Raw genomic sequence first — 25,388 nt, forward strand, 5'->3', positions numbered from 1 at the left:
CTCACATTCTATTCTGAACTTACTGATATACTGTTTGAGAGAGACGGAGCTACAAGAGCGACATGAACATTGTCTCGGATTTCCATATTGTTGAAAATCACAGTCGCGGTTAAGATTGTTTGGTTGTTTAGAGATTTCTATTAATTTTCGGATATTTCCCTGGTAGAAGAATCGATTACATTGATTAATTTTTAATTTGATCGAATGAGATTTCGGTGTCATTATTGTTTTCGGCAACTGCTTATGACTCTATTTGTCATAGTCGTATATTTTTTGTTCTGTTTCTCTGGTTAGCTCTTTCAGATATATTGCAATTCGGGAATCTGGAATCAAACATATTCAACCAAATTGAAAAATACTTGTCTGGTACCGACGCAGGTAGAATGCAGAATATTTGTAAATAGTCTTACATTATTCTGTGAAAGTTTCCTTTAAAAAAAAATCTTCAGAAATCTTTGCTAAACAAGTTTGATAAACGCCATATTAGTTTATTTGGCACGAATGGAGCGAGTGCTTAATAAATGAGTGACTGAAGAAGTTTACAAGGTGTTGCATACTATATGCGTGTACCTTGACCATCAGAATCGACAAACCAAAGCACTGGCTAATATATCACCGGAAATATCCGCAGTGGCTCGCAGCCCTACGTAACGTCTTTAAGCCACACTGTATAATGCGTATTTTAGAGCAGGAATGTAAAAGGGGTATTTTTTTAAATCAATTTGGGAAAAAAATTTAGATGGTATCCAAGGAACTAAAGAGACACTTTTTATCCCGAGGCAAAACTTTATAGAGAATATGTCGAAAATCACCTAAAAAGATACTTTACTTCAGAGGTTCATTGTTAGGATTTAAATTTAGGTACATTAAAAAAAGTAATATATGAAAATATTGTTCCGTGGCAGTGGTGATACATTATTGTACTTTACTTTTCATCCCTCACATTCCTTGCTTAACTTCATTTTTATTTATATCTTAGGGCACAATGAAGAAAAATAACTATTAAAAAGAACACTTTTATCGAATAACTTTTATCAAAGTTCATTTCAAAATAATAATTTTTACTAAAATATAGAAATGTTACTTTTCACATTTATTTTGGTTTGATTAAAAGCAAAAGTCAACAACTTAAATCGTTCAATAAAATAGTTCTTATATGTTGCGCACTTTAATAGGCGACCTATTAATATTAATGAAATATTATTAGACGATAAAATCAAAATATTTTATTACCCAATTATTTAGATAAGTATTTAGCAAATGATATTTTAATTTGCAAATTCCAACAACTTCTTTTCCTATTGCATTAAACAACCATCTATGTTCAATATTTCTATAATATAAATATTTATATTCGATATTTTTAATATTTCGAACACCGTTCTAAATAGCATTTAGCAGAAATTATAGGAAGAAAGTAATAAATCTAAAAATGTGCCCAAAAATTAAAAAAGATTCAGAAGTTATTGCATAGTATTCGCATATAAAAAACCAAAACTTGTTGGTGCCACTTTGTTTAATTAAAACATTTTAATAATGTTGCTTCATGGATCTGAAGATTATATAATGCAATAATAATAAAATAATCGAAAAATAGCAATTTGTGCAACTAAATAAAAAATATAATTTTTTTTAAGTGATCGAGGATGGCTCGGTTGGTAAGTCGTTAGACCTGCCAACTCGACTTGCAGTAGAGGTTGTTGGTTCGATTCCCACCTGGAGTCTTGGGTGTTGTTATTGCGTTTGTTGTCCGACTTTAACGACTGACTTCAATCTAGTCAGGCTTCTAAGTAAAGACAGACGCGAGTTCATTGAATTAAGGTAAAAAAAAATGCAACGGGCGGACAAGTAGTTGAAAAAAGAATAACTTTATGCAATGAGCGAATTTTCTCACGAAGAGAGCAAGCGAAACAAAAGAGTTTGGCGACGTGTCACAGAATGTTGTTTTAAATTCTAATATCATATTAAGCGTACGGCATTGGCAACAGGATATAAATATGATTTTTGTAAATTTTGAATTCTTTACCGCACATTTCGAAAATAAACTTTTATTAATTATTTAATATTTTAATAGAAAAAAAAAGTCTTGTGCATTTGTGTTACGTTTACGTTAATTCCAACTTAGCCCACTTCCGAATTCGTGGTAAAAAAATAAAATTCTTTATTTCCACCGTCTCTACATGCTCGAACTACGGAGCGCCAATCGAGTTCATTCCATATGAAAAACAAAACAACTAGGCGAAGCAGAGCCGTTACCCCACAATTTCGCGCCAGTCTGCCAAAGTTAATAGTGACAGTGTTGCCACGTAACAAAGGCGCAGAGGACGCCTGGAAATCGACGAGCTGAAAGTAGAATATATCTTGTAAAATATACAGAGGCTGGGTCTCGCGCCTCTACCGGGTATACAGCTGAACTAACAATATACAAGAAAAATCAGTTTACTATGATCGTAGCGTCTTTGTGAAAATTTTAATTTAGACTACTTAGATCTTCTATATACCGTTTCTATAGCGCTGCATCCGGGCGTCCATATATGGACGCCCGGTTGTAGACGGACGCTCGGAAAATAGCAAATTGTTAATGTACGGACGCTTGGAAGATAGTGGGATATATATATATATATATATATATATATATATATATATATATATATATATATATATATATATATATATATAAATATAAATATATATATATATATATATATATATATATATATATATATATATATATATATATATATATATATATATATATATATATATATATATATATATATATATATATATATATATATATATATATATATATATATATATATATATATTTATATATATATATATATATATATATATATATATATATATATATATATATATATATATATATATATATATATATATATATATATATATATAAATTCTGAAAGTAACGATTCAAGCTAACCTTCCATAACACAGTTCTTGTCTAATGGCTTATTTTATTTAATATTGAAACTCAAACAACTCTAGTAAAAATAAAAGAAGGGATGTATTTTCTTGATATTTGAAGTCATTCAAATGAAACCCTTGTATTTCCATAACAGTAAACGATCATTTACCGTTAGAACCTTTAGAGGAGCTAATTGTGGATTGTGTAATTTCAAAATGCAAAATAATCAAAAAACAACACGTAGCTAGGAGAAAATTGATTTAAAACCACGAACGTGTAAGTTCAGAAAAGCAGAAACAATTATTTAAACTAATTCATAAATATAATAATATTTTATATAATCCTGGAAATAAACTTTCTTTTTCTTGTTAAACATGTATCAAAGCTATCGAAGAAATTCCGTTATATACTAAAATTACAGCTACCACATAAAGAAAAAATTAATACACAAATATCACAACTGTTTAACGATAAAATTATACAACCACCAAATCCTCCATGGAGTTCTCCTGTTTTCACTAGCCCATAAAATGATGGACGCCTCCGGACAAAAAAAAATGGCGAGTCGTCATTGATTACAGGAAACTCAATGAAAAAACAGTCTATGATAGGTATCCTCTTCCTAAGATAAATGAGAAAAATACAATCATTTTTGAAAATACATTCAAATATTATGAAGTCGCATATGCATATGTAACTATAAAGAAAGAACTAATTAAAGTCCATATGACTTTGCCACAGATTTCAATGTTAACTTATGTATACACACTGTATTATGTATACACAATACACAATTCCTATAAATAATCAAATAGTAATCCTTAAAAATGCTTATGTTTTAATATACCCAAACGACTTCTTCAAAAATGTATAAAAATAGAAGAAATCTCCTTATATTCAAAAACTCAACTTAATAAAGATGAACCCTGTATAATTAATTCTATATATCTTAAAGATCATCATTGTCCAATCACACCTATCTATTATAATAATACTTCAACCGCTCAACTACAGAGTAATTCTATTATCCTCAATCTATCTTCAGAAGAAAATGTTTCCTTCTCCTGTCCTAACCAGACAACAATTGAATTAATTAATCAACCTTCAACCACCACAATGTATGATTATTATAAAAAAACTGTATCAATCAATCACCGCTATTAGTTAAGATGAAGAATGGTCCATTGCATTCCAAATAAAGATATTTTTATAAAGTCTTCGCTATTAACTTTCCCAAAGACTATAAAAAAGTATACTTATATTTTTTCAAAACAGCATAAAAACACTCATCAAGTGATTAAAGACTAACAAACGTCAAAATACTTTTGTTTTAAATATTCACCGAAAACATCCAATCGGTTCCAAAGTGGCATCGTATGCACTCCGTGCATAAAGGAATATTTTAAGGAATTGAGAAACTTTATGTGAGGATATTATTAAAAATCATATTAAATCATTTTCTGTACCATATAGAGGTATATGTGCAGGTCTTTTGCATCCTATGAATTAGAATTTTCTAATATGTGTATTATTATTATTATTGACGTTTACCCTTGCAAAACATTTTTTTGAAATTGCATCATTAAACATAAATGTTAGGATTACTTAAAATAGTAATTCCTATTTTTTTAAATATGCTTGAGTGTGACTAAAAGTTTGCCAACTGGAGTTGATTTTGATTAATTTATAGACACGTTTAAGTTTCATGCAAACAAGTTTGTCTGAAATAGTTTATTGCATAATATCCTTTTATGACGAATGTACTGCAAATGTACGAAATGGCTTGTAACCGTGGGTAACGAATATGACCTCTTAACGTGCCACTTTTCGAATATTTGATCTGTACATATTTGGGTGTTTCAGAAATGGGAATAGAAAAAAAGGTATATTTTTGAAATATTTTTATGCTAGATGGTTTTACAATGCCATTTGAATAAGGTATTTTCACGAGAGATGTAATATTGAACTTTTCTACTTTTATCGATAGGCTTAATCTGATTGCCACTTCGGACCACGTCGGATAAACACTGGTTTCGATTCGGCCTCTATTTCGTTCATTGAACTGCCAGAAAGGTTTTCATTGGATATTTTACCTAAATGGTGGAAAGTTTTATAATTTTCGCCATAAATTATTTTTCTCGAATATCCTAACACACGCCAAGCATTATAAGTAGTTTCTTGGCCCAAATCGAATTTGTTATTCTAGTTGGTAGTAAGCCTTATGCAGATTTAGATTTTAGAGGCTCCAATGGCCTTTATGACGTAATCCATTTGGTTTTGGGATACACTTTGCTAACACTAAAGAGTTTTAAATAAAAAAAATTCTAAGTAAAAGAAGAAATTCTGAATGACTTCGTTATGGCAAATCTATCAAAACAACGACAATTCAGTGTTATTCTTATGTCTATGGATGCATTTGTTGTTACTTCGAATGGTATGGGTAATCGAACCATCAATTTTTAGTAAGTAGAAAGTGTTTTTTTTTATATTACAATTTTTAATATTTCTGCCATAATCGATGAAACTATCGCTTATGTGGTTTGAGTAATATATATACCCGGATTATATTTTTACTGTCATAGCGGTGCTCCGTCTTTTTGGAGTCCAAATATCATTCTCAGCACCTTTCTTTCAAATATAAGCTAATACAAGCTAATCGAATTAGATGAACACGTCATTTGGTAAGATCACAAGACCACAGATTAATAATGACATTATTTTTTAAATGACCGGATGGAAGATGCAATGCTAATCCAGTAAAAATGGAAGGATGCAGCCGACTTATCCAGAATTGGGGAACGAAAGTATAAAGTCGTACGAGGTGGAGAGAAAAAGTGGATACGGCTAAGACCTACACTGAGTTCTAAGGTCAGGAAAGAAGAAGAAGAAGAAGCAAAATAAAATTACCTACATATAACGCTCTCTAGTTTACTGGGTTCATTTAAATTGAAATTTATAATAATATAGTATCCAAAAAGTTAAGCGACACTTTAGTCACGAATTTTTAGATATGTTACATATTATGTTTTTACAACCGTCATGAACATATGCAAAACGATGAAAATTGACAAACGTCAGCATTTTAAATATCTTCGAAAAACATCCGATTGTCGATAACTTGCGCTAAAACGCACACACACAAATGCCAAGCTTGACCCAGTATTAACAAACCCCAATGAAATTGCGGGTTAAAGTAAATCTCCGAAATCAAATACGAATTGATATTCTGGCAGCAGTTAAAAAACACGTTGTTTAGATAGGTATAGCCTGAATGATCCCGCCTAAGCCCATGGTAATCGGATTTGTGTAAATTATAAATGATAGGACGACAGGTTGATTTGCATTTAGAAATCGGAAATGAACGGCTAAAATCTACACAAATCCCCAACACCATTGACGATTATTGCATCAATTTGAAACAAAATGCGCAACTACAAAATTACCGGATTAGACTTTAACGCAATAGCATTTTCCTTTAGATCAAGATACATACCTGTGCAAGGTTAGTTCAATTTTTTATGTTGTTGGAGTACAGTGGTTATCTACAAAGATAAAGTCACTTTGAAAAGAGATATACACGCGTTCTTTATTACTACTGTTATTTGACTTGTCCTATTCATGAATTATAACTTATCTTTTAACTTAAAACTACTAAACAGCTAAATTCGGCGAAATATTTTTCTGTAATCCTGGTTGTCCCGATGGTGTCACTTGAATAGTATGGATCCCAATCTCTCAAAATCTCGTTTCACTGCCTCCTTGATGCTTTAGTTTACGAATATACTTGGATGAATGAAAACCTAAAGCCGGTATCAAATGTTAAAGACCTTGGCGTGCTCTTCGAAAGCGGCTTTACATTTAACAATCATGTGTCCAACATAATTTCAAAGGCTTATATAATATTGGGGTTTATTAAGAGGTCATCATTAAATTTTCAAAACGTGAATTCCATACAACTCCTAATTACAGACGACTATTATAGAGAAATCTAATCAGTATCATTGGTCACAATGTTACTAGTCTCAGTTAGTTTGGATTGTGGTTTCGTTTATACTAGTCATCAAGTGTGGTAGGCAGTTATTGATGATAATTTTGTGAATTTTGGTTGAATGGTTGGAAGTTTTTAAAGAAGGATAATTTTGGGATACTTCTCAAATGAAGATCGTGCTGGGCGTAATTTTTTTTCACATTCACTGAAATATTTTGGCTAGTTTTAGATTCGTTTCAATAAATTCACGCTGCATATTACAATTAGGATCCCAAAAAAAGCTAAAAAGAACCAACTCTGTTGACGCAACTCGGTAAAGTAGCTTAACAAGTACGCGGACTGAACATCAGAACAGCGGCTGCATTCCGGAACTTTGCATAAGTTTGCGTAGTTAGTAAATTTCAGGTTTATAAATTCCGGCATAAATTGAAACTTATTAAAATCAAATTGTGACGCTTAGTACATCTAAATAATCCACTTATCAACAAACAATTTATATTAGTGAAATTCTTTTTACAATGCAATGAAGGTGCTTAGTTCTTATAATACCAAGTTCATATGTGCCAATAAGATGTTTTCATTCTCCAAAGACATTCACTGAATATTAGTACAAAAATTAGATGTTACATTGTATTTAGGTGGCGACTTGCCTATAATACCCAACAACAACAAAAAATCCGAACAAGCAATAAAAAAATATAAAGCAAAAATTGTGGCACATCTATAAATCAAAGAATAAATAAAATAAACGCAACCAATATAAACGACGTTCTGAAATAAATGTTGTAGTTGGGAGCAATAGACAACTACTTGCTCTTTGAAAACATCAGATTCTCTAGCTTTTCTTCATGTATATAGTTACACCCAGAGACAACTATTGAAGACCTTACCAACTATTTATCTCCGATATTTCCCAAGGTAAAATCCGAAAAACTAAATTCGCGGCACCCCAACTATTATTCGTCATTCAAAGTCACTATAGATATAGACCACTACGAACAATCCACGGAACCTTCTTTGTGGCCGACGGGAACTTGTGTAAATCTTTTTTTTTCACAGAGGGAAGACTGAAACGTCACTCAGATAAGCACGCATATAGATCTTGACAGGTGGGATGACGTAAATTCCCAGACCTTACAACATTTTTTAACGCAGAGGACAATTAATGTTAAGGACTTTAAAAACAGCTTTAGTGTGTTTCATATTAATATTCAAGGTGTGTCCGAAAAAATTGATCAGCAGTATATTACCTCTTTTAGTGTTTTTATCTTTGTCTCTTTGTTCTTTTTTTGTATATAAAATGTATTGTTGTTTATATTTGTTGTTATATTGTAACGTAGTGTTTATATTTAATTGTTTTACTTTTTATACTTAAACTCTATTTTTAATATTGTACAATATTATTACTCTGACTTGCTATAATGTACTTTGTACAAAAATAGTTAAGAATAAATCTATCTCTCTATCTATCTATCTATTTATCTATCTAATCTATCTATCTATAAAGCAAAATAATTCATCAAGGCAATAGATTGATAAAGTTTGATGATCAATATTTTAAACCAGTTTTCAGCTTTTTTTTGTTCTATATTTTATATATCGATTTGTTGACAATATCGCCAAGAAAATTACCATATGTCAGTAAAATACGGATTAAATCAAGAAGACATTTTCGTTTTTGGGTAGTATATTCTTGTATCAGTTATAAGTTAAATTATGGAGACACTGATAATCGATGGTTTAACAAATTCTATATTCTTTATTTTTTATCAAGGTTAACATTTTTTTCTTTTGTTTCAGCTTTCTGTTTTTGAGAAAAATATGTCTCGCTATAAGATTATTACGTTTCCCCCCAACAAGCGGACGGATTTAATTTACAAGCTCGGGTAAGGTCCTAATTTTCATCAGAGATGGCCTCTAACAGAAACAGAGAAATAATTAATTGTTTGAAGAAATCATTGCCGGTTGGTTATTGAAGACTGGTAGAAAATTTTAAATCGCTTACATTTTTGGAAATTACTCTATTTAGTGAGAATGTTGTCCATTTAAAGAGAATTTTAAATATTTTACATATGATGCTAATGCTAATTTCTATTTTTTTATGTGGCTAATCAACTAATCAGCCTACACTTTGACAAAGTATTCTGAGAAATACGTTCAATTTTTTTTGTAAACCAAGGTTCACAAGATTACAGAATGCAAGAATATAAAACAATACAGTAAATACGCATTAATTAAAAAAACATCAATTAAATGTTATTTGATTGCGCAAATGTAAATCTACTTGTTATAATGTGCTACAAACATTAAGCAGATTTGTCATGTATAGTTATTTTGAAAAATTAACCAATCTTTTTTAAGCATGGTGACTTTATAACAATAAGAAAATTTAAATATATATGTAGATAAAATATCATATCCTTTAGTTTATTTTTCGCTAGCACGGTATTTGTTTGTTTGTTATTCTGCGTTCAATTATAAAAGGCTATGTTTACATTATTTATTTTAACGAAAGGTTAAAAATAGGTCACGACGCTTAACCACGGGCATTAGCTATTAGAAGGTTAGACGAAAAAGACATAAAAGACGTGGGTAACGCGGAAAGCTGTGCCGAGTACTCTTTTTCTTTAAAAAGACGAAAGGCGGGTCGTAGACTAATTATGATTGTCCATATACCAAGTGTCGACGAAGTTGTTGTAGGAGATGCAGCGTAAATAAGAGAAAATACAGTTTTGTTTAATTTGCCACAAAGTCGGACTGTGTTTATTTCTAGACAAATAATAAGCAAACCTACATATATGAAGCAGGTTATTTTTACAAAGGCAAAAGCAGAACAAACAAACAACACCTCTATTATGTATTAGTTTGATCTGTTACTAGGCAAAAGCAAGGAGGCATGCTCAACAGCTACCTCAACTGCTTCCTTTATTCAATGTTATATTTCTGTCGGACAGATATTTATTATTGGCCATTAACTTTAAAGTCTTTTAGCGTGTCTTACGGTGATGAATATGAAGTTAGAGTGTCTAACAATTTCCCTGGTGCCAAGGCCGTAGGACCTATGATGTACAAAGTACCGGCTTTTCTGCAGCCGTTCAAGGTCAAAGTTGCTGTCAATGCCGAAGAAGGTGCATTCATGATTTACTGGGAAGAACCGTTTGTGCCCATACGAGTAGGAAGCTACTACTATCAGGTAATTTGACACTTTCACTTCATATATTTTAAAGTTTTGGCGCACTTCCAAACTAGAGATCTATAGAATATTCTAATTGTTTTGAATCGTGTTTAGTGGTAAGGTAAATAGATGGCTCACCATTGAAAGCCCGGTCAGTCCGTCATAAAGTGTAACAAAATGACGTATAAGGGCCCTTGGTTATTCGCTCTTGGTTATACTCTCTGTTGTTATCGTCCTCTCATTTTCAATCATTTCAATAATGTAAAATTGAAAAGAAACTGACAGGCTTCGAAGAATTGTGTATTAGGTTTTTCTCTGTGTTTTCAAATAAAGTTACAATCTGCAGAACTAGTGCCTCATGATTATACAGTCCACTTTGAAGAAACTCGCGCATATTTTTGGTCCTGTAGACCCGGGATGTAATTAAGAATCAGCATCAAAAATCCGTCCAAACAGCAATGTAAACCTCACGTAGATGTGGTAGTGACAACGCTCACCGGATACTTAAGCACAGAAGTACGACCAGAAACAGTGAGTTTGTTCCATGTCTCTCTTCAATTAAAAAGCCTAACACGGTAGTTGCAATTTGCCTGACACGGTAGTTGTTAAAATAACCAAGTTGAACTATGGAAGAGTTAAAGAGATTAAGAATTAAGCGCGGTCAAGTAATATCCAACTTGACACGATTCAAAGAATTCTTGGAAGCTCTAAATCTCCAAGCGATTGACAAACACAAATTAAATGAGTTAAATTTGAGATTAGAAAGGTCGCAGCCACTATTTAATGAATTTTCACAATATCAAAATGATATAGAATGCGTAATTGAAAGTAATGAAGATATTAGTATATTGATTGCAGACCAGCATTCCGAATATACCGAAAGAGAACTATTTGAAACCGAATGCAATATTGTTTATCAAAGATATTTTTCTACTCCCGTCTGTAAAATACTTAGTTACCCACCGATCTAGCATGCGTTAAGCGTCACTTTACCACGTCAGTTTCGTTTCCCACGATTGCGAGCCACTTCGGACATTTCCGGAATTTTACGGCACGGATGTTTTCGGAGATACTTCTCACGCTTTGAATTTTGACGTTTGTCAATTCTGACGGTCATGTCAGTGAATGTATTCGTGTTGTTTTGCGAAAATATACCCAAAAACTAACGGTCGTAGAAAAAGTATAGTATGCAATACTTTCGGTAAACTTTTTAAGTCACTCCTTTATTAAACGCTCGCTCCGCTCGAGTCAAATAAACTCGTGAATCAAATGCCGTTTACCGCACTTCTTGCATAACATACTATTATCTCGTTTTTACTTATAAATAATCTGAAAAATACCTAATTATACCTCAACCTAGCATGCGGAAAGTGTCATTTAGGACATTTCCGGGATTTTACCGCACGGGTTTGGGACCAATCGAATGTTTTCGGAGATATTTCCCACGCTTTGAATTTTGAAGTTTGTCAATTCTAACAGTCATGTCAGTAAATGTATTCGTGTTTTGCGAAAATGTACCCAAAAACTAACGGTCGTAGAAAAAGTATAGTACGCAACACGTTCGGTAAACTTTTTACTCACTCGTTTATTAAAAACTCGCTCCGCTGCGCTCTGTTCATGTCAAATAAACTCGCGAGTCAAATGCCGTTTACCGCACTTAATGCATAATATACTATTTTCTACTCCCGTCTGTAAAATACCTAATTACGCACCGATCTAGCGTGCGGGAAGCGTCACGTTACCACGTTAGTTTCGTTTCCCACGAATCCGAGCCACTTCGGACATTTCCGGGATTTTACCGCACGGGTTTGGGAGCAATCGGATGATTTCGGAGATATTTCCCACGCTTTGAATTTTGATGTTTGTCAGTTCTGACGGTCATGTCAGTGAATATATTCGTGTTGTTTTGAGAAAATGTACCCAAACACTAACAGTCGTACAAAAAGTATAGTATGCTACACGTTCGGTAAACTTTTTAACACACTCGTTTATTGACTCGTGAGTCGAACGCTGTTTACCGCACTTGTTGCATAATATACTATGCCAATGAAGTTATTAGTTCAGTAATTATTAATTCAGAATCGCAAATAAATGTTCCACAAAATTCAGGGTTTGCCTTTTCAATAAAGTTGCCGGAATTAAAGTTGCCAAAATTTGCGGGATCGTTTGACAAATATCTAGAATTTCGCGATGCATTTTCGTCCATAATAGAAAAAAATCTGTCACTGGATACACTACAAAAATTCTACTATTTACGCACGCACTTAGAAGGTGAGGCCGCTCAAAATAAAAGTAACAGAATGAAACTACAAGATCGCGTTGTCAATGTTAGATCAAAGATACGAAAATAATAAACTAATTGTTTTTAATTATGTCCGAACATTTGTAGTTTAGAAGCATTAGGTCAACCTACAAAAGAATGGTCAATGCTGTTAATCTATTTGCTCTCTAGTAAATTTGATAGCCGTACAATGCGTGATTGGGAAACTTATAAATGTCAAGATGAACTTCCTACCCTAGATGACATTAAAACATTTTTGAAAGCAAAATGCGAATTATTAGAAAAGTTAGTAAAGTTAGTAAAGTTATGGTAGTTATTTAAAAAAATATTCTAAATTCAAAACAAAAGCCACGAATTCGCATTTATCAAGCATTGATAAAAATTTTGGTGTCCACACCACACCACACCATTTTAAATTTCGATTTAAAAAAAAGAATGTCCAGACAAAAAGGCTAAAGTTATATTTAAACTATTTGTAGTTGTAGTCATACTGTTCACGAATGTAAAAAAGTGTAAAAATTGTTGGAAACATTTAAATAGTTTATTGCATTGAGACGGGCAGACAAGTCTGGCGGATTACAAGCATAGTAGGCCTAGTCTGGATGGCGGCGGCGGCAACCTGCCGCAAAGGCTGACGCGGCCAGCGGAGGAAAGCGACGCAGGACAAAAAACGAATGAGGGCGCGAAATACGAGCGGAACCTAGTTATCGCCACGCAAGTTTAAACAAAGCAAAATTTCGAGAATTGTAGCATTTACGCATTAACCACGACGTCAGTGTTAATAACAGTCAACAATTTTAATCACAAAGCTACATTTTTACAAGATGCTGGATCACAATCGAATTGTATAACTCAAACTTTTTGTCAAAAAATTAAGGGCGAGGAGCAACAAGTAAATTTTGCGGTTGCAGGTGTAGGGAATAGCAATTCTATTTGTACGAGTTGCACTACTAAAGTCAAGTTAAATTCGCTGAGCGGGGGATATTCAAAATAAATTAATTGTTTAATTCTGTCGAGAATTACACAGCCGATACCCATGTGTAGTTTTGATCCTACCAAATTAACAATTCTGACGGACGTAAGACTCGCGGATCCCGAATTCTGTCAGGACAAAAAATTGACATTTTATGCGGTGGGACCTTTTTCTATGATATTTTGTTAATGAACCAAATTAAATTAGATATACATTTGACACTACAAGCAACAAGGTTAGGTTGAATTATAGGGGCCGAAATTAAGTTTTAAGCAGTTTCTTGTTAGTCGATTGATGATGAAATAAACTCGGATATCAATAACTTAGTGAAATTTTGGGAGATCGAGGAATATGCTGACACATCCAAGGACAATGATTTTTGTGAGTCACATTTTAATAAACACGCACAGCGTCGCGACGACGAGCGTTTTATTGTTAAAATTTCATTTAAAGACAATTTAAACGATGTAGGTAATTCAAAAGAGAGAGAGTTAATAAATTTGGACTTTTTAGAGCGACGTCTCTCTAAAGATAGTAGTTTAAAAAGAGAATATTCTGATTGTATGGCTGAATATGAGCGTTTGGGACACCTGACCCCATTAACCGAAGATATTTATGAACTTTTCGTCTCTAATGTATATTATTAGTCATCATTAGTCATCATGCAGTTATAAAAACAAAAAGTGTTAGAACCACAGACGTCCTTCTTTTTTAGCAATTTTACCCGCACGGGTAAAACAGCACGGTTAAACACGAACAACGACTTCCCCCTACAGATACGCGTTGTTCTGTATGATGTATGTATGTTAGCAGTGGCGGTCGCAGTTGCAATTAAAATAAAATATTCTATAAAATAACGTTCCAAATGGTTAAAGAATGGTTACTCAAGCGAAGACAATTTTCACATGTTAATCTTTTGAATTAATTACGATTAGAACCGTGAGATTGGTTTAATTAACTGCGGATGGACGAAGAAACGTATTTGGAACTGCTCTCTGATGGAAAAACAAGACACCGTAATGAGACGAAGTATTCCACCACATGAACGTCTCACCGCCACACTAACATTTCTAGCTACGGGAAGGAGTCACGAAGATCTAAAATTTTCAGTGGCTATATCACCCCAGGCCCTTGGGCAAATTATACCAGAAAAGTGCAGTGCCATATATTCTGTTTTAAAACACCATTACCATTACACATAAAGGTAAGAAAATATTATTTATTCTTTAAAAGGGCGATAAAAGTATCCAACTAAAAATACATTTCTAAAAACACAACAAAAAAATAGAACTTTTTAAAGATACATACATACATCCTGTATAACTAATTATTAATACTCAGGTAAAAAAAATTCCAAAAGTATCTTGCATCATTTGAGGATAGTAGTATCTGAGATGTAGCTTGGTAGTTTTCTCTGTAATCCAAATCAGTTTGATGGGAGCTTGAACTATCATGTCGCTGATTATGGTAGTTTACGTTAATAGGATTTGTAGCAAACTCTTGTGGTAACCTATTTCCTGACATTTTTTCTGTTAGCGACATTTTGGTATGTCTTGAAATGTTTTCCAGTGCAGCTTCAAATAGAATATCGGATATACATTTTTCCGCCATTAAAGCAGCATCAGGAGGTAAATCTCGTAATTTATTGGAAACATTTTTTCCTACCATAGTAAACCTGTCTTCTTGCTCATGCATATCGAGTTTTGCATTTACTTTTTCCAAAACTTCGTCAGCTCTCTCCTTAACGCGCCGCTTTTTTATGCTATTGGAAGACCTTACTGAGCTCGGTGCTGAAGGATTATTGGAAGATACCGACTGCGATCGATCTGCAACATCAATTTCAAAAGGAGATGTCGGGGATTGCTTGGGAGTGTAGTTAGATCCATCCTAGAAGGGAAAAGCATTATGTTAAAATACCTTACTTTGAATCACTAAAAAGTATATTGATTAGGTTTTTTATTTCAGTTTCCCAGTACCGAAGAGGATGGGCAAACCATAGCCCAAACATACGAACAAAAGTGGAACTTTCTTCATTGCTTAGGAGCCGTAGATGGCAAGCACATAAATATAATACCACCTCCTAACAGCGGTTCTTTTTATTGGAGTTATAAAGCCAGACACAGTATCGTATTAATGGCGATCGCCAATACGAATTGTGAATTCATCATGTGCGATTGTGACACAAACGGAAGAGTATCTGATGGTGGCGTTATAGAAAACACTCTATTCTATGAAAAGCTTATAAGTGGAACTCTTAAATTACCAAATCCCTGTAAAACAAATAATAGTAATGAAACATTGCCCTACGTCTTCATTGGAGATGATGCTTTCTCATTTAGAAATATTTTTTTAAAACCATTCAGCCAAAAAGAATTGAATAGAGAAAGAAGAATATTCAATTATAGTCTATCCAGAGCACGCCGGGTAATAGAAAATGCATTTGGAATAATGGTGGCCAGATTCAGAATCTTCCACACTGCAATTAATTTCAAAATAGAAAATATTGATAAAATCGTTATGACTTGCTGCATTCTACATAACATTCTGATTAGGAAGCGCCATGAAAATTACGCACCCTCAACTTGTTTTTATTCAGAAGATCAAGACTCATTGAAAGTGGTTTAAATACAAAACAGGCATTTGATAATTTACAACGTGGACACAAACAGACATGCATCTGAAGAAGGAAAAAGAGTGCGTAATTTATTTATGGCTAACTTTCATAATAAGGGATCAGTACCCTGGCAACAAAACTTTGTCTAAATCATCTTGAAATAAATTTTTAATCGCATATTTATCATGAAAAAATATATATATTAGTAAAAAGAACTGTAATTTTTAAATATTTTTAAAATCCCTTAAATAAATACTCCGGTGAAAAAAGTGCCTAAACAGTTTTAAATATGCTTGGACAAGGTTATTTACATGGCTACATTTATATAATTAGGTGCCTTTTTGATCGGTAAGTTTATTTTGGAATTTTCAACATTTAATAGAACCTTTTGTAATACTTACCTCACTGCTACTTGCTTCGTCACCAATATTAATAACTGTCCTTCTTAACCGTTTTCCCACCACACACTGACAGACTTGAACGAACGCGTTTAAAACAGCCGGTTAAAATCAAGCAGTGGCAGATATTTTTGAACGCCAGCAAAAAGGACAGTTTTTGGCCACACACTGACCAACTTATCCGCACCGTTTTAACAGTGCGGGTAAAATTGCTAAGAAAGAACGACGTCTGTGGGGGTCTTAAGAGTAGTATTCAACGGATCTATGCCAACAGACAGTGGACTCTCGCTTAACGATGCCCAATATTCCAGTCCAACGGTACAAAACGACTTATTTAGTATTCTTTTAAACACACTTAAGTTTTGAACTCTGAAATTTCGAAAATGTACCAGCAAATTGTTGTTAATAAATCTGATAGATCATATCGAATATTTTGGAAAAATGAAAAATCGGGACAGTTAGTATGCTACGAATTAAACGTATTAACATACGGTTTGGCATCATCGCCATACATTGCAACCAGGTGTTTATTGCAATTGAAAATAGATAATTGAATAAAATACCCACCAACTAGTCAAGTTATTGAAAATAATTTTGAATTACTTGACAAATTTGACATTAACCAGTCACTTAGCGCCACTATATTAGAATTAGGACAAAATAAGAATAGCAAAACTTTAGGTATTTATTAGAATGCAAAAAGTGACACGATACATTACCGTATAAGAGAATTCAATAATTTTTTAGTCGTGACAAAACGATCAACTTTCCATAACAAGTCAGATTTTTTATATTTTAGGATTAGTAGATCTTATAATCATTCGCCCAAAAATATTATTGCAAATACTTTAGAAACAAAATCCTTCTTGGGATCAAGAGGTTTTAGGTAACTTGTGGGAAGATTGTAATTGTATTTTGTAAGAATTTGCGTATTTTAAATGAATTAAAATTTTCTAGGCATGTTTTTGCGATGCATCAAAAAAATTATACGGTGCAAGCGTTTATATCCGTTGGTGAATATTCCAGATTAGAACTTACTGCGGCCGTTTTAGCATACAGATTGAAGAAAGTAAAGCGTCATTAAAGGTAGAAATTGATAAGTATTATTATTGGAGTGACTGAAAAAATCGTATCAAATAGAGTACGTCTAATTCAAGAGAAAACAAACATAGGGGATTGGTATCATATGCAATCACAGGCCAACCCAACCGACTTGATTTCTCGTGGAATTTCTGCCACAAACTTGATTAATAATAAATTTTGATAAATTTCATTGGTCAAATAATGAATGAATTTTGATAGATTGGAATATTGAAATGAACGACTCTTTTTTATCATTAGTTAAAATTTGTCAAGCTAATAGTTTTCGATCTCAAATTAATGAGTTGAAAACTAAAAATTTTATTAGCAGTACTAACAGTATTCTACCACTGCATCCTTTTTTAGACAAATATGATAAATTATGTGTTGGTGGTCGAATACAAAAGACAAATGTTTCATATTCAAAGAAACATCTAATCATTTTGCATAACAAGCACAAATTAACTGAATCGATCATGACAAATAAACACTTGCGTTTGTTACATTGCGGTCCGCAACAACTACTATACTTCGTTCGCGAGAATTTGGGGTCCATTACTGGCAGAAGTTTATCTCGACAAATATGTCATAAATGTGTATTTCAAAGTGAAGGCAAAACCTTGTAATTACTTAATGAGTAACTTGCTATCAGAAAGGTTAAAGCAATGCAGCCCTTTTACAAACACAGATTGCGACTATGCAGGCCATTTCTTAAGGACAGAAAAGGTCGTGAATTTAAACTAATCAAAGCTTATGTTTGTATTTTCATTTGCATGGCAATAAAGGCTATATATCTCGAATTAGTTACAAGTTTAAATAATGACGTATTTTTAGCTGTCTGAAAAGGATTTATCGCTAGATGATGGCGACCTTTAAATATTTTTTCAGACAACGGAACCACTTTTACAGAGGCAAATTCTGAGTTAAGGGAAGTTTTCAAATCTCATTCTGCAAAAATAAAACATGAACTAACTAATGAAAAACTAAACTGGCAGTACTGCAGTACTGCTAGGAGCGCCAAATTTTGGAGGAATTTGGGAGGCAGGCGTCAAGAGTTTTAAGTACCATTTGAAACGCATTATCGGCAATACGCATCTGGACTACGAAGATTTTACTACAGTGTTAAACCAGATTGAAGCAATATTGAACTTGATTCCTATCAGTCCATTGGTTTCAAGTCCAGAAAATCTATCACAGTTGGCACTAGGTCATTTTCTGATTGGGAGAGCCATGATGTCATTTCCTGAACTGACCCTGAGCGATGTCATGGAAAGTCGTCTAACTAAATACCGGCGGTTTCAGCAGCTTGTTCAAAATTTTTGGAAGAGCTGACACAAGGAGTACGTGTCCGAACTACAGTTTTGGCAGAAATGGAAGCAAGAAGGCGCGCATAAAATTCAAGTTGAGAGCTTGGTGCCATTGTATTGGAAACGGGGACAAGTTTCGGAGTTGTTTCCTGGCGACGACGGCATCATCAGAATGGTTACTGTGAACTTTGATAATAATAAAAGTGCAAAACGTGCGTTGAGTAAAATTTGTCCGTTGCGAATTGTGGCTATGATTGATTAAGACTCTAAAAGACCACCACTAAACTACTTTTGTTATTTTTGATAACTGCATGCTACTGCCGTCATTATGTTAATTTATGTTGAAATTGTATTATAATTATATTATAAACTAAAATATTTCATTGAAGTATTAAAAAGTGGAAATTAACAAAGACTTTAGGGATCCCCAGTCTTGTATTGTATTTTAATGCTATTTAAATTATTCTTATTGAGACTTAATCTCAAAACATTGTTTACCACATTTCGTTTTAAAAAGCTAATATGGTAAAAATTAATATGAAAACATTTTTTCTCTAACCTTTTTTAGCAAAGATGGACCAAAAAAGACCTCAAATAGTCAAGTGGAAAATGTTATATCACTTTTCGGAAAAGTATTGTAGCGTGCAGCGGATATAAAGAAAATACCACACAACATATAAAGAAAACGGACGTATTCATATTTAAATTACTGAAGGTATCTTCCAGTAAAAGCGAAGGAGCTTTTCCCAATAGTACATGAATAAAACATTTTCGGATAAATCTTTTACAATCAATGTTAGTGCTGTATTGACCCCTGCATAATAGGAAAAATAAATTTATTTCTCTTCGATTAAGTTAACAAAAGACCGAGAAAGAAAAATGTGTAATGCATTTTAAGTTTTAAATGCTCTGTATGGAAGTTTTATAATATGTAGCCGCAGTATAGCAAAGACAGTAATATAAACATTTGCTAATAAATAATAATAATTGTTAATAAAACATTCACTTTATAAATGTCGATGTTATCATGATATAGAAAATTAATAAATACATAAATAAGAACGGTGGGAGCGTGTCCCATCAGAACGCATTTCCTTTATAACGTTAAAATTGAAAATAAGGAACCTTCACACAAAAGTTCCTTAGATTTGAAAGATACGTATTTTGAAAATAATTTAGAAAACGTACGAATTGCATTTTTTAATTTTTCAGAAAATTAAATAGAAATAAATAATTATAAAAAATTAAAAGGACGGAGCAGCCAAAAATTTCACTTCCCTTTTGTTAAAGCGGTATTCTAAAAAATTTGGATAATAAAATTAAGTTAATGTGTGCAGTGCTCTTAAATATTCTCTATTTAATTCTCTATTATTTCTCTATTTAAATCGATTCCGTTAATCGCTGTTGTTTAATAATCACTCCGCTATAAAAAACAATATGGAAATAATTTGTTGGAAAAATGTAATATCCGGAAAAGCTCACCTGCTGTATTGATGAATGTTCCAATTGTTTATTAATTGCGATCGGAGTTTGACTGATTTAAATATTCTCTAAGCGGATATTGGACATTTTTATTGCAGGGTATATTTTAATTTGGTCGTCGCGACGCTCGCTGCAATATTAATATCTGCTAACAATCAAAATTGCCTCGTATTGAAATATAATAAATTATATATACAGGGTTTTTCACTTAAAACTCCGCACGCCAATAAGTCCAAAACGAAAAGAAATATTTAATTTATGTGAAAAGTAGTCAAAGTGTGGGGTCAAGTAGATATTTCCTAAAGTTTAAAAAATTCGACGCCTGCAAAGAGCTGGGCGTCGCGACGCGTCGAAAAATTATTCGATTGCAGAGACTTTGGAAATACGCGCATACAAAAGTACATATTATTTAAAAACTTTTTTGTTATTTACTCAAACTTATTTACTTTACCCGTTTCTAAGTTATACCGATTTAAAGTAAACATTTCTTGATTAACAAAAAATGTGATTAACGCTTATTTTTACAAGTATGCCATGAATGTTAGTTACTATGGCAATCATTGTTATCGCAGTTGTTTTAAGTGCAATTACAAACGTAAGTTGTTATTGCTGTATCAACAAATTGTCACATTTTGTCACAAGAAATATCCAAATTTGTTCGGTTTAAAAAAAAACTAATAATTATTATGTGAAAATGGTGCAATTTAGCAATGAGGAAAAAGTAGACATGTTACTGGTGTTTGGAGAATGCAGATGCAATTGTAGAGAAGCAAAAAGAGTTTACGCACGGCGCTATCCGCATAGAAGAGTCCCCGATGCAAAAACCTTTTCAAGTTTATGTAAAAAAAAAAGAGATAGGAACAGGACGGCTACAAATGATGAAAATACTGCTGCTGTAATTCAGCAGGTTGATAATAACCCCAAGATATCCCTATCAGAGATAAAAGAAAATACCGGTGTTACCATAAGTTCTTCGTGGAGAATTCTACATAGAAACTCTTTTCACCCGTACAAAAGTAAACTAGTTCATAAACTAGAACCAGGCGATTATGCTAGAAGAATGTATTTCTTAGCGACATTGTCCGATTTGTATAGCCAAGATGCAAATTTTCTCTCGAAAATTTTATGGAGCGACGAAAGTCGATTTCAAAATATTGGAATCGTTAATAGACACAACTGTCGTTTTTGGTCCGAAAACAATCCTCGTTGGATTACAGAAAGAGGTAACCAACGAATTTTTAGTATCAATGTTTGGTGCGGCATATTAAATGGATTCCTTATTGGACCTTACTTTTACGAAGGAACTTTAAATGCAGATCGCTATTTAAGATTTCTTCAAACTACACTTCCGGAATTATTAGAAGAAGTGCCTCTTGACACTAGAATGAATATGAGCGCCTGCACATAATGCCCAAATAGTAACGAGGTATTTGAACCGAGAATATCCCAATAGATGGTTTGGTACTAATGGACCGGTAAGGTGGCCGGCGAGGTCCCCGGACATTACACCACCAGATTATTTTCTTTGGGGCTACCTAAAAAACGTTATCTATGAAGAATCTATCGAAGATATGGCTGATCTCATTAACAAAATTAGTGCAGCGTGTGCCGCTATCACAAGAAGGACTCTCCTACAAGTGACCCAAGCTCATCTGTTAAAAGTTTTTGATAGTTGTGTTCGAGCAGATGGACATAATTTTGAACAAAATTTTTGAAATGTCTTATTATGTAGTTAATTGCAATAATAATTTTGGTTATTAACTTGTAGGTATTTTACTGTTTTTTCATTTATTTATCATGTTATCAGAACTAAATGAATAAAAAATCATAAATAAAATCATACTAAAATAATTGAAATCTATTGTTTGTAATTGCACTTAAAACAACTGCGATAACAATGGTTGCCATCGTAACTAACATTCATGGCATACTTGTAAAAATAAGCGTTAATCACATTTTTTATTAATCAAGAAATGTTTACTTTAAATCGGTATAACTTAGAAACCGGTAAAGTAAATAAGTTTGAGTAAATAACAAAAAAGTTTTTAAATAATATGTACTTTTGTATGCGCGAGTTACATGCCAATAAACTGCTTACCTTAGTATAATTTAATCGCACAGTGCGCATTTAGATATCGCTTTATTCTGTTTATGTAATTGTATACAACTTAAGGTTAAGATAATTTTGAGACAGGAGAACCAGTTCTGTTCTTAACTTCAGGCAGTCAACTCGCTTTTGTTGTTATAAATCGTTTCCGTTTTTAACGACAATAAAATTCTTTAAGCAAATTAAATTTTTTTTAAAAAAGTGTTTCTCTGATCAACAAACGTAACTCGCGTATTTCCAAAGTCTCTGCAATCGAATAATTTTTCGACGCGTCGCGACGCCCAGCTCTTTGCAGGCGTCGAATTTTTTAAACTTTAGGAAATATCTACTTGACCCCACACTTTGACTACTTTTTACGTAAATTAAATATTTCTTTTCGTTTTGAAGTTATTGGCGTGCGGAGTTTTAAGTGAAAAACCCTGTATAATTATATATATCATTACAATAAAGTGGTTAGTCAGTCAGGTTACAATTTTCGTATGTTTTACGAAACAAAAAGTGTAGTTTGTCGAAAAAATAAAGAACTAATTGCAAACACACTACTATTTATATTAAACTTAAATATGAAGTTCATTTACATTCATTTATTTACAGATCTCCTTGAATCTAAGTCGATCGTTTATAAATCAAACTTGTTAACCTTTCACCAATCATCCTGTTGGCTTCTTCAGAGCTAAACATGGTCTTGGATGACTGATTTCCATGTTGATAAAAGGACCTGAGTTGAAATTGTTTGTTGGCTTGTAGAAATCAAATCTATATCACTAATAATAATTTATATGACAAACAAATCAGCTTTAGTAATGTCGTATCTGTGCTAATATAGAGATACATTATACATATTTAATGATTAAAATTTACAAAAAGAGTAAAACGCTCAGTCTAGTCGAATTTTATTCTTCGTATATTATTTTACTTGCGAGAAAAATATAGAGGATATCTCATACCCTTACCAGCGCTCCTAGCAAAATTTTTGAAGTAGTTTTATATGAAAATGTTTTCGATCAGGTTTACTCTTGTCTAAGCGTGATGCCACATAGTTTTTTGCCCAAACGATCTACAACGACAAAACTTTTGCACTTTCATGATACAAATCATAAAATCGAACAAAATAGTTAATTGGATGTAATTTTTACAGGCTTTTGCTAAAGTTTATGACAGCGTAGAATACGTTGTATTGTTATCAAAACTGCATAAATTTGGTTTATCAAAGGGATTGTTGATACAGATCGCATCTTATTTGTCACACAGGAAACAATTTGACTTTTTCAGAAGATCTAGTGTCCCTCAAGAGTTAAATCTTGAACCACTTTTCTATTTACTACTGATGGACGATTTGCGAGGGGTAAGTTCAGGACTCTGAGTGTGCATTATTTGCAGATCACTTTATATTCTTATAAAGAAATAAGAAACGATGAAGACGTAATTTTACTTGAAAATGATATAAGCAGAGTTTATGAGCGGTCCCTTTCAAATCACTTATCATTCAGCATAGAAAAATGCTCGTATATATATCAAAATAAAAAATAAAAACATTAGAAATACTCTACAATCCATTTGTTCGAAGTATACTTAATACTAAATAAGAGGCATAAACATCCTCTCGGATGACTGAGTTCCTTATTGGTGACAGGTAAAGACCTGAATTGTGGTTAAGATTGTTAGGCTGCTTATAGATTTCTATACACCCTGGGATTTTTCGTTGGCATAAGAATTCATTATATGCAAAAATTTTACTTTTATCAAATAAAATTTTATGTCCGCTGTCGTGATTGTGTTCGGCAACTGCTGATGAGTTTATTGGTCTTAGTCGTAAGGCTCTTTCGCGTTCTTTGAGTCTAGTTCATATTTTTTGTCCGATCTCTCCAATGATTTCTTTGCCGCAAATGCATGGAATGCTGTAAACTCCTGGCACCTTAAATGGAATTTTATCTTTGACGAATCGAAGATGTTGAGAGATTTTTGGACAAGTGCTAAATCTGGTTTTGACGTTATATTTTTTTTATATGTTTATGCCCCTCATTTATCTCCGCCCCCATCAAACAACATGTAAGGAGGTACAGAGTAAAATGCGAGCCAGTTTCAGTCAACCTTTGAAGAAGCCAACAGAATGATTGGCGAAACGTCGGCAAGTTCGACTCAACAATATCCGACCCATGATGAATCCAGAAGTTTTGTAAAAAGTATGTGTTCTATTGTTAATTCCTTAAGATTCCATTTGTTTATTGTTTGGAGTTTAAGTATAATTAAGGAAAACACTATTATGGAAATAGCTCTAAAGAAATAAAGTTATGCCTTTTATTACAGTATAAGAGTACTATCGGGTTGGTTGTAAATTATGTCGGGTGGGCGGAGTCAACTTCCCTTGTGAGCAGCAGGCACTAGTAAGTTATACTACTCAGTTAATTAGTTACTATAACTTTGTTCTGTTGATTATCTAATGTAATAAATAAGTAAAGTTTCAATGTCCGCTTTCTCCATTAACTGCTGTTAAGGGTTGCCGAACATTTCGGCATCTTTATTCATCTGGATAGTGGTCCTAACTTTCAGCGGATCGGGTCGTAACAGTATCTGAAGTTTTCAGCAGATCTTAATAATATTTTGAAATTACAGAAGAAGACCAGAAGCAATGTTATAATCTAAACTAAAGTAATGGAATATTTATTTAGCCTTATGCTTTTAGAATTCATAATAATATTTTTAAGACCATCGTATAAAAAAAATTCTTTGTAGGTCTGAATTATTGTTTCGTATTCATGAAATTCTTTCTTTGTATTATCATTATACGAGAATATACGGGAACGAGAATAAATTGGGCGCTTTTTATCGCTATAAAGTTGATATTGAGAAAACTGTCCTGTATTTTGTCGATATAATCGAATCCTCGTTCATTTTGCATTCATATCTGGTAAATTATCGAAAACAAATACACTGTCAGACTTCTCTTTTATTCTTAAACAAAGTTCTTTGACAAGAGCTCAGTAGGTAATCGACAAGTATGGGGATGTCAGAGCGTCAAAAGCCGATAAATTCGCACCATTTTTTCTTTTC

The 25,388-nt window shown here is 32.8% G+C and overlaps 1 protein-coding gene across 3 annotated transcripts in view; it reads left to right on the forward strand.

Annotated features, from left to right (window-relative positions):
• The window catches only part of LOC132708052 (uncharacterized), a 122,709-nt gene that overhangs the window by 81,920 nt on the left and 15,401 nt on the right, over positions 1-25,388 (forward strand). The window contains exons 4-6 of one of the 3 annotated variants that reach the window (XM_060680157.1): positions 8,721-8,806; positions 9,912-10,113; positions 15,315-16,182. In XM_060680157.1, the coding sequence (XP_060536140.1) occupies positions 8,721-8,806; positions 9,912-10,113; positions 15,315-15,974 (948 nt within the window). In that variant the 3' untranslated portion in view covers positions 15,975-16,182. Of the gene's footprint in view, positions 1-8,720; positions 8,807-9,911; positions 10,114-15,314; positions 16,183-25,388 lie in introns of those variants that run through there. The other 2 variants (XM_060680156.1, XM_060680159.1) reach the window with 2 other exon arrangements.

This window comes from Cylas formicarius, unplaced genomic scaffold, assembly GCF_029955315.1.
Source record: "Cylas formicarius isolate icCylForm1 unplaced genomic scaffold, icCylForm1.1 PGA_scaffold_10__41_contigs__length_53128322, whole genome shotgun sequence".
Lineage (NCBI taxonomy): Eukaryota > Metazoa > Arthropoda > Insecta > Coleoptera > Brentidae > Cylas > Cylas formicarius.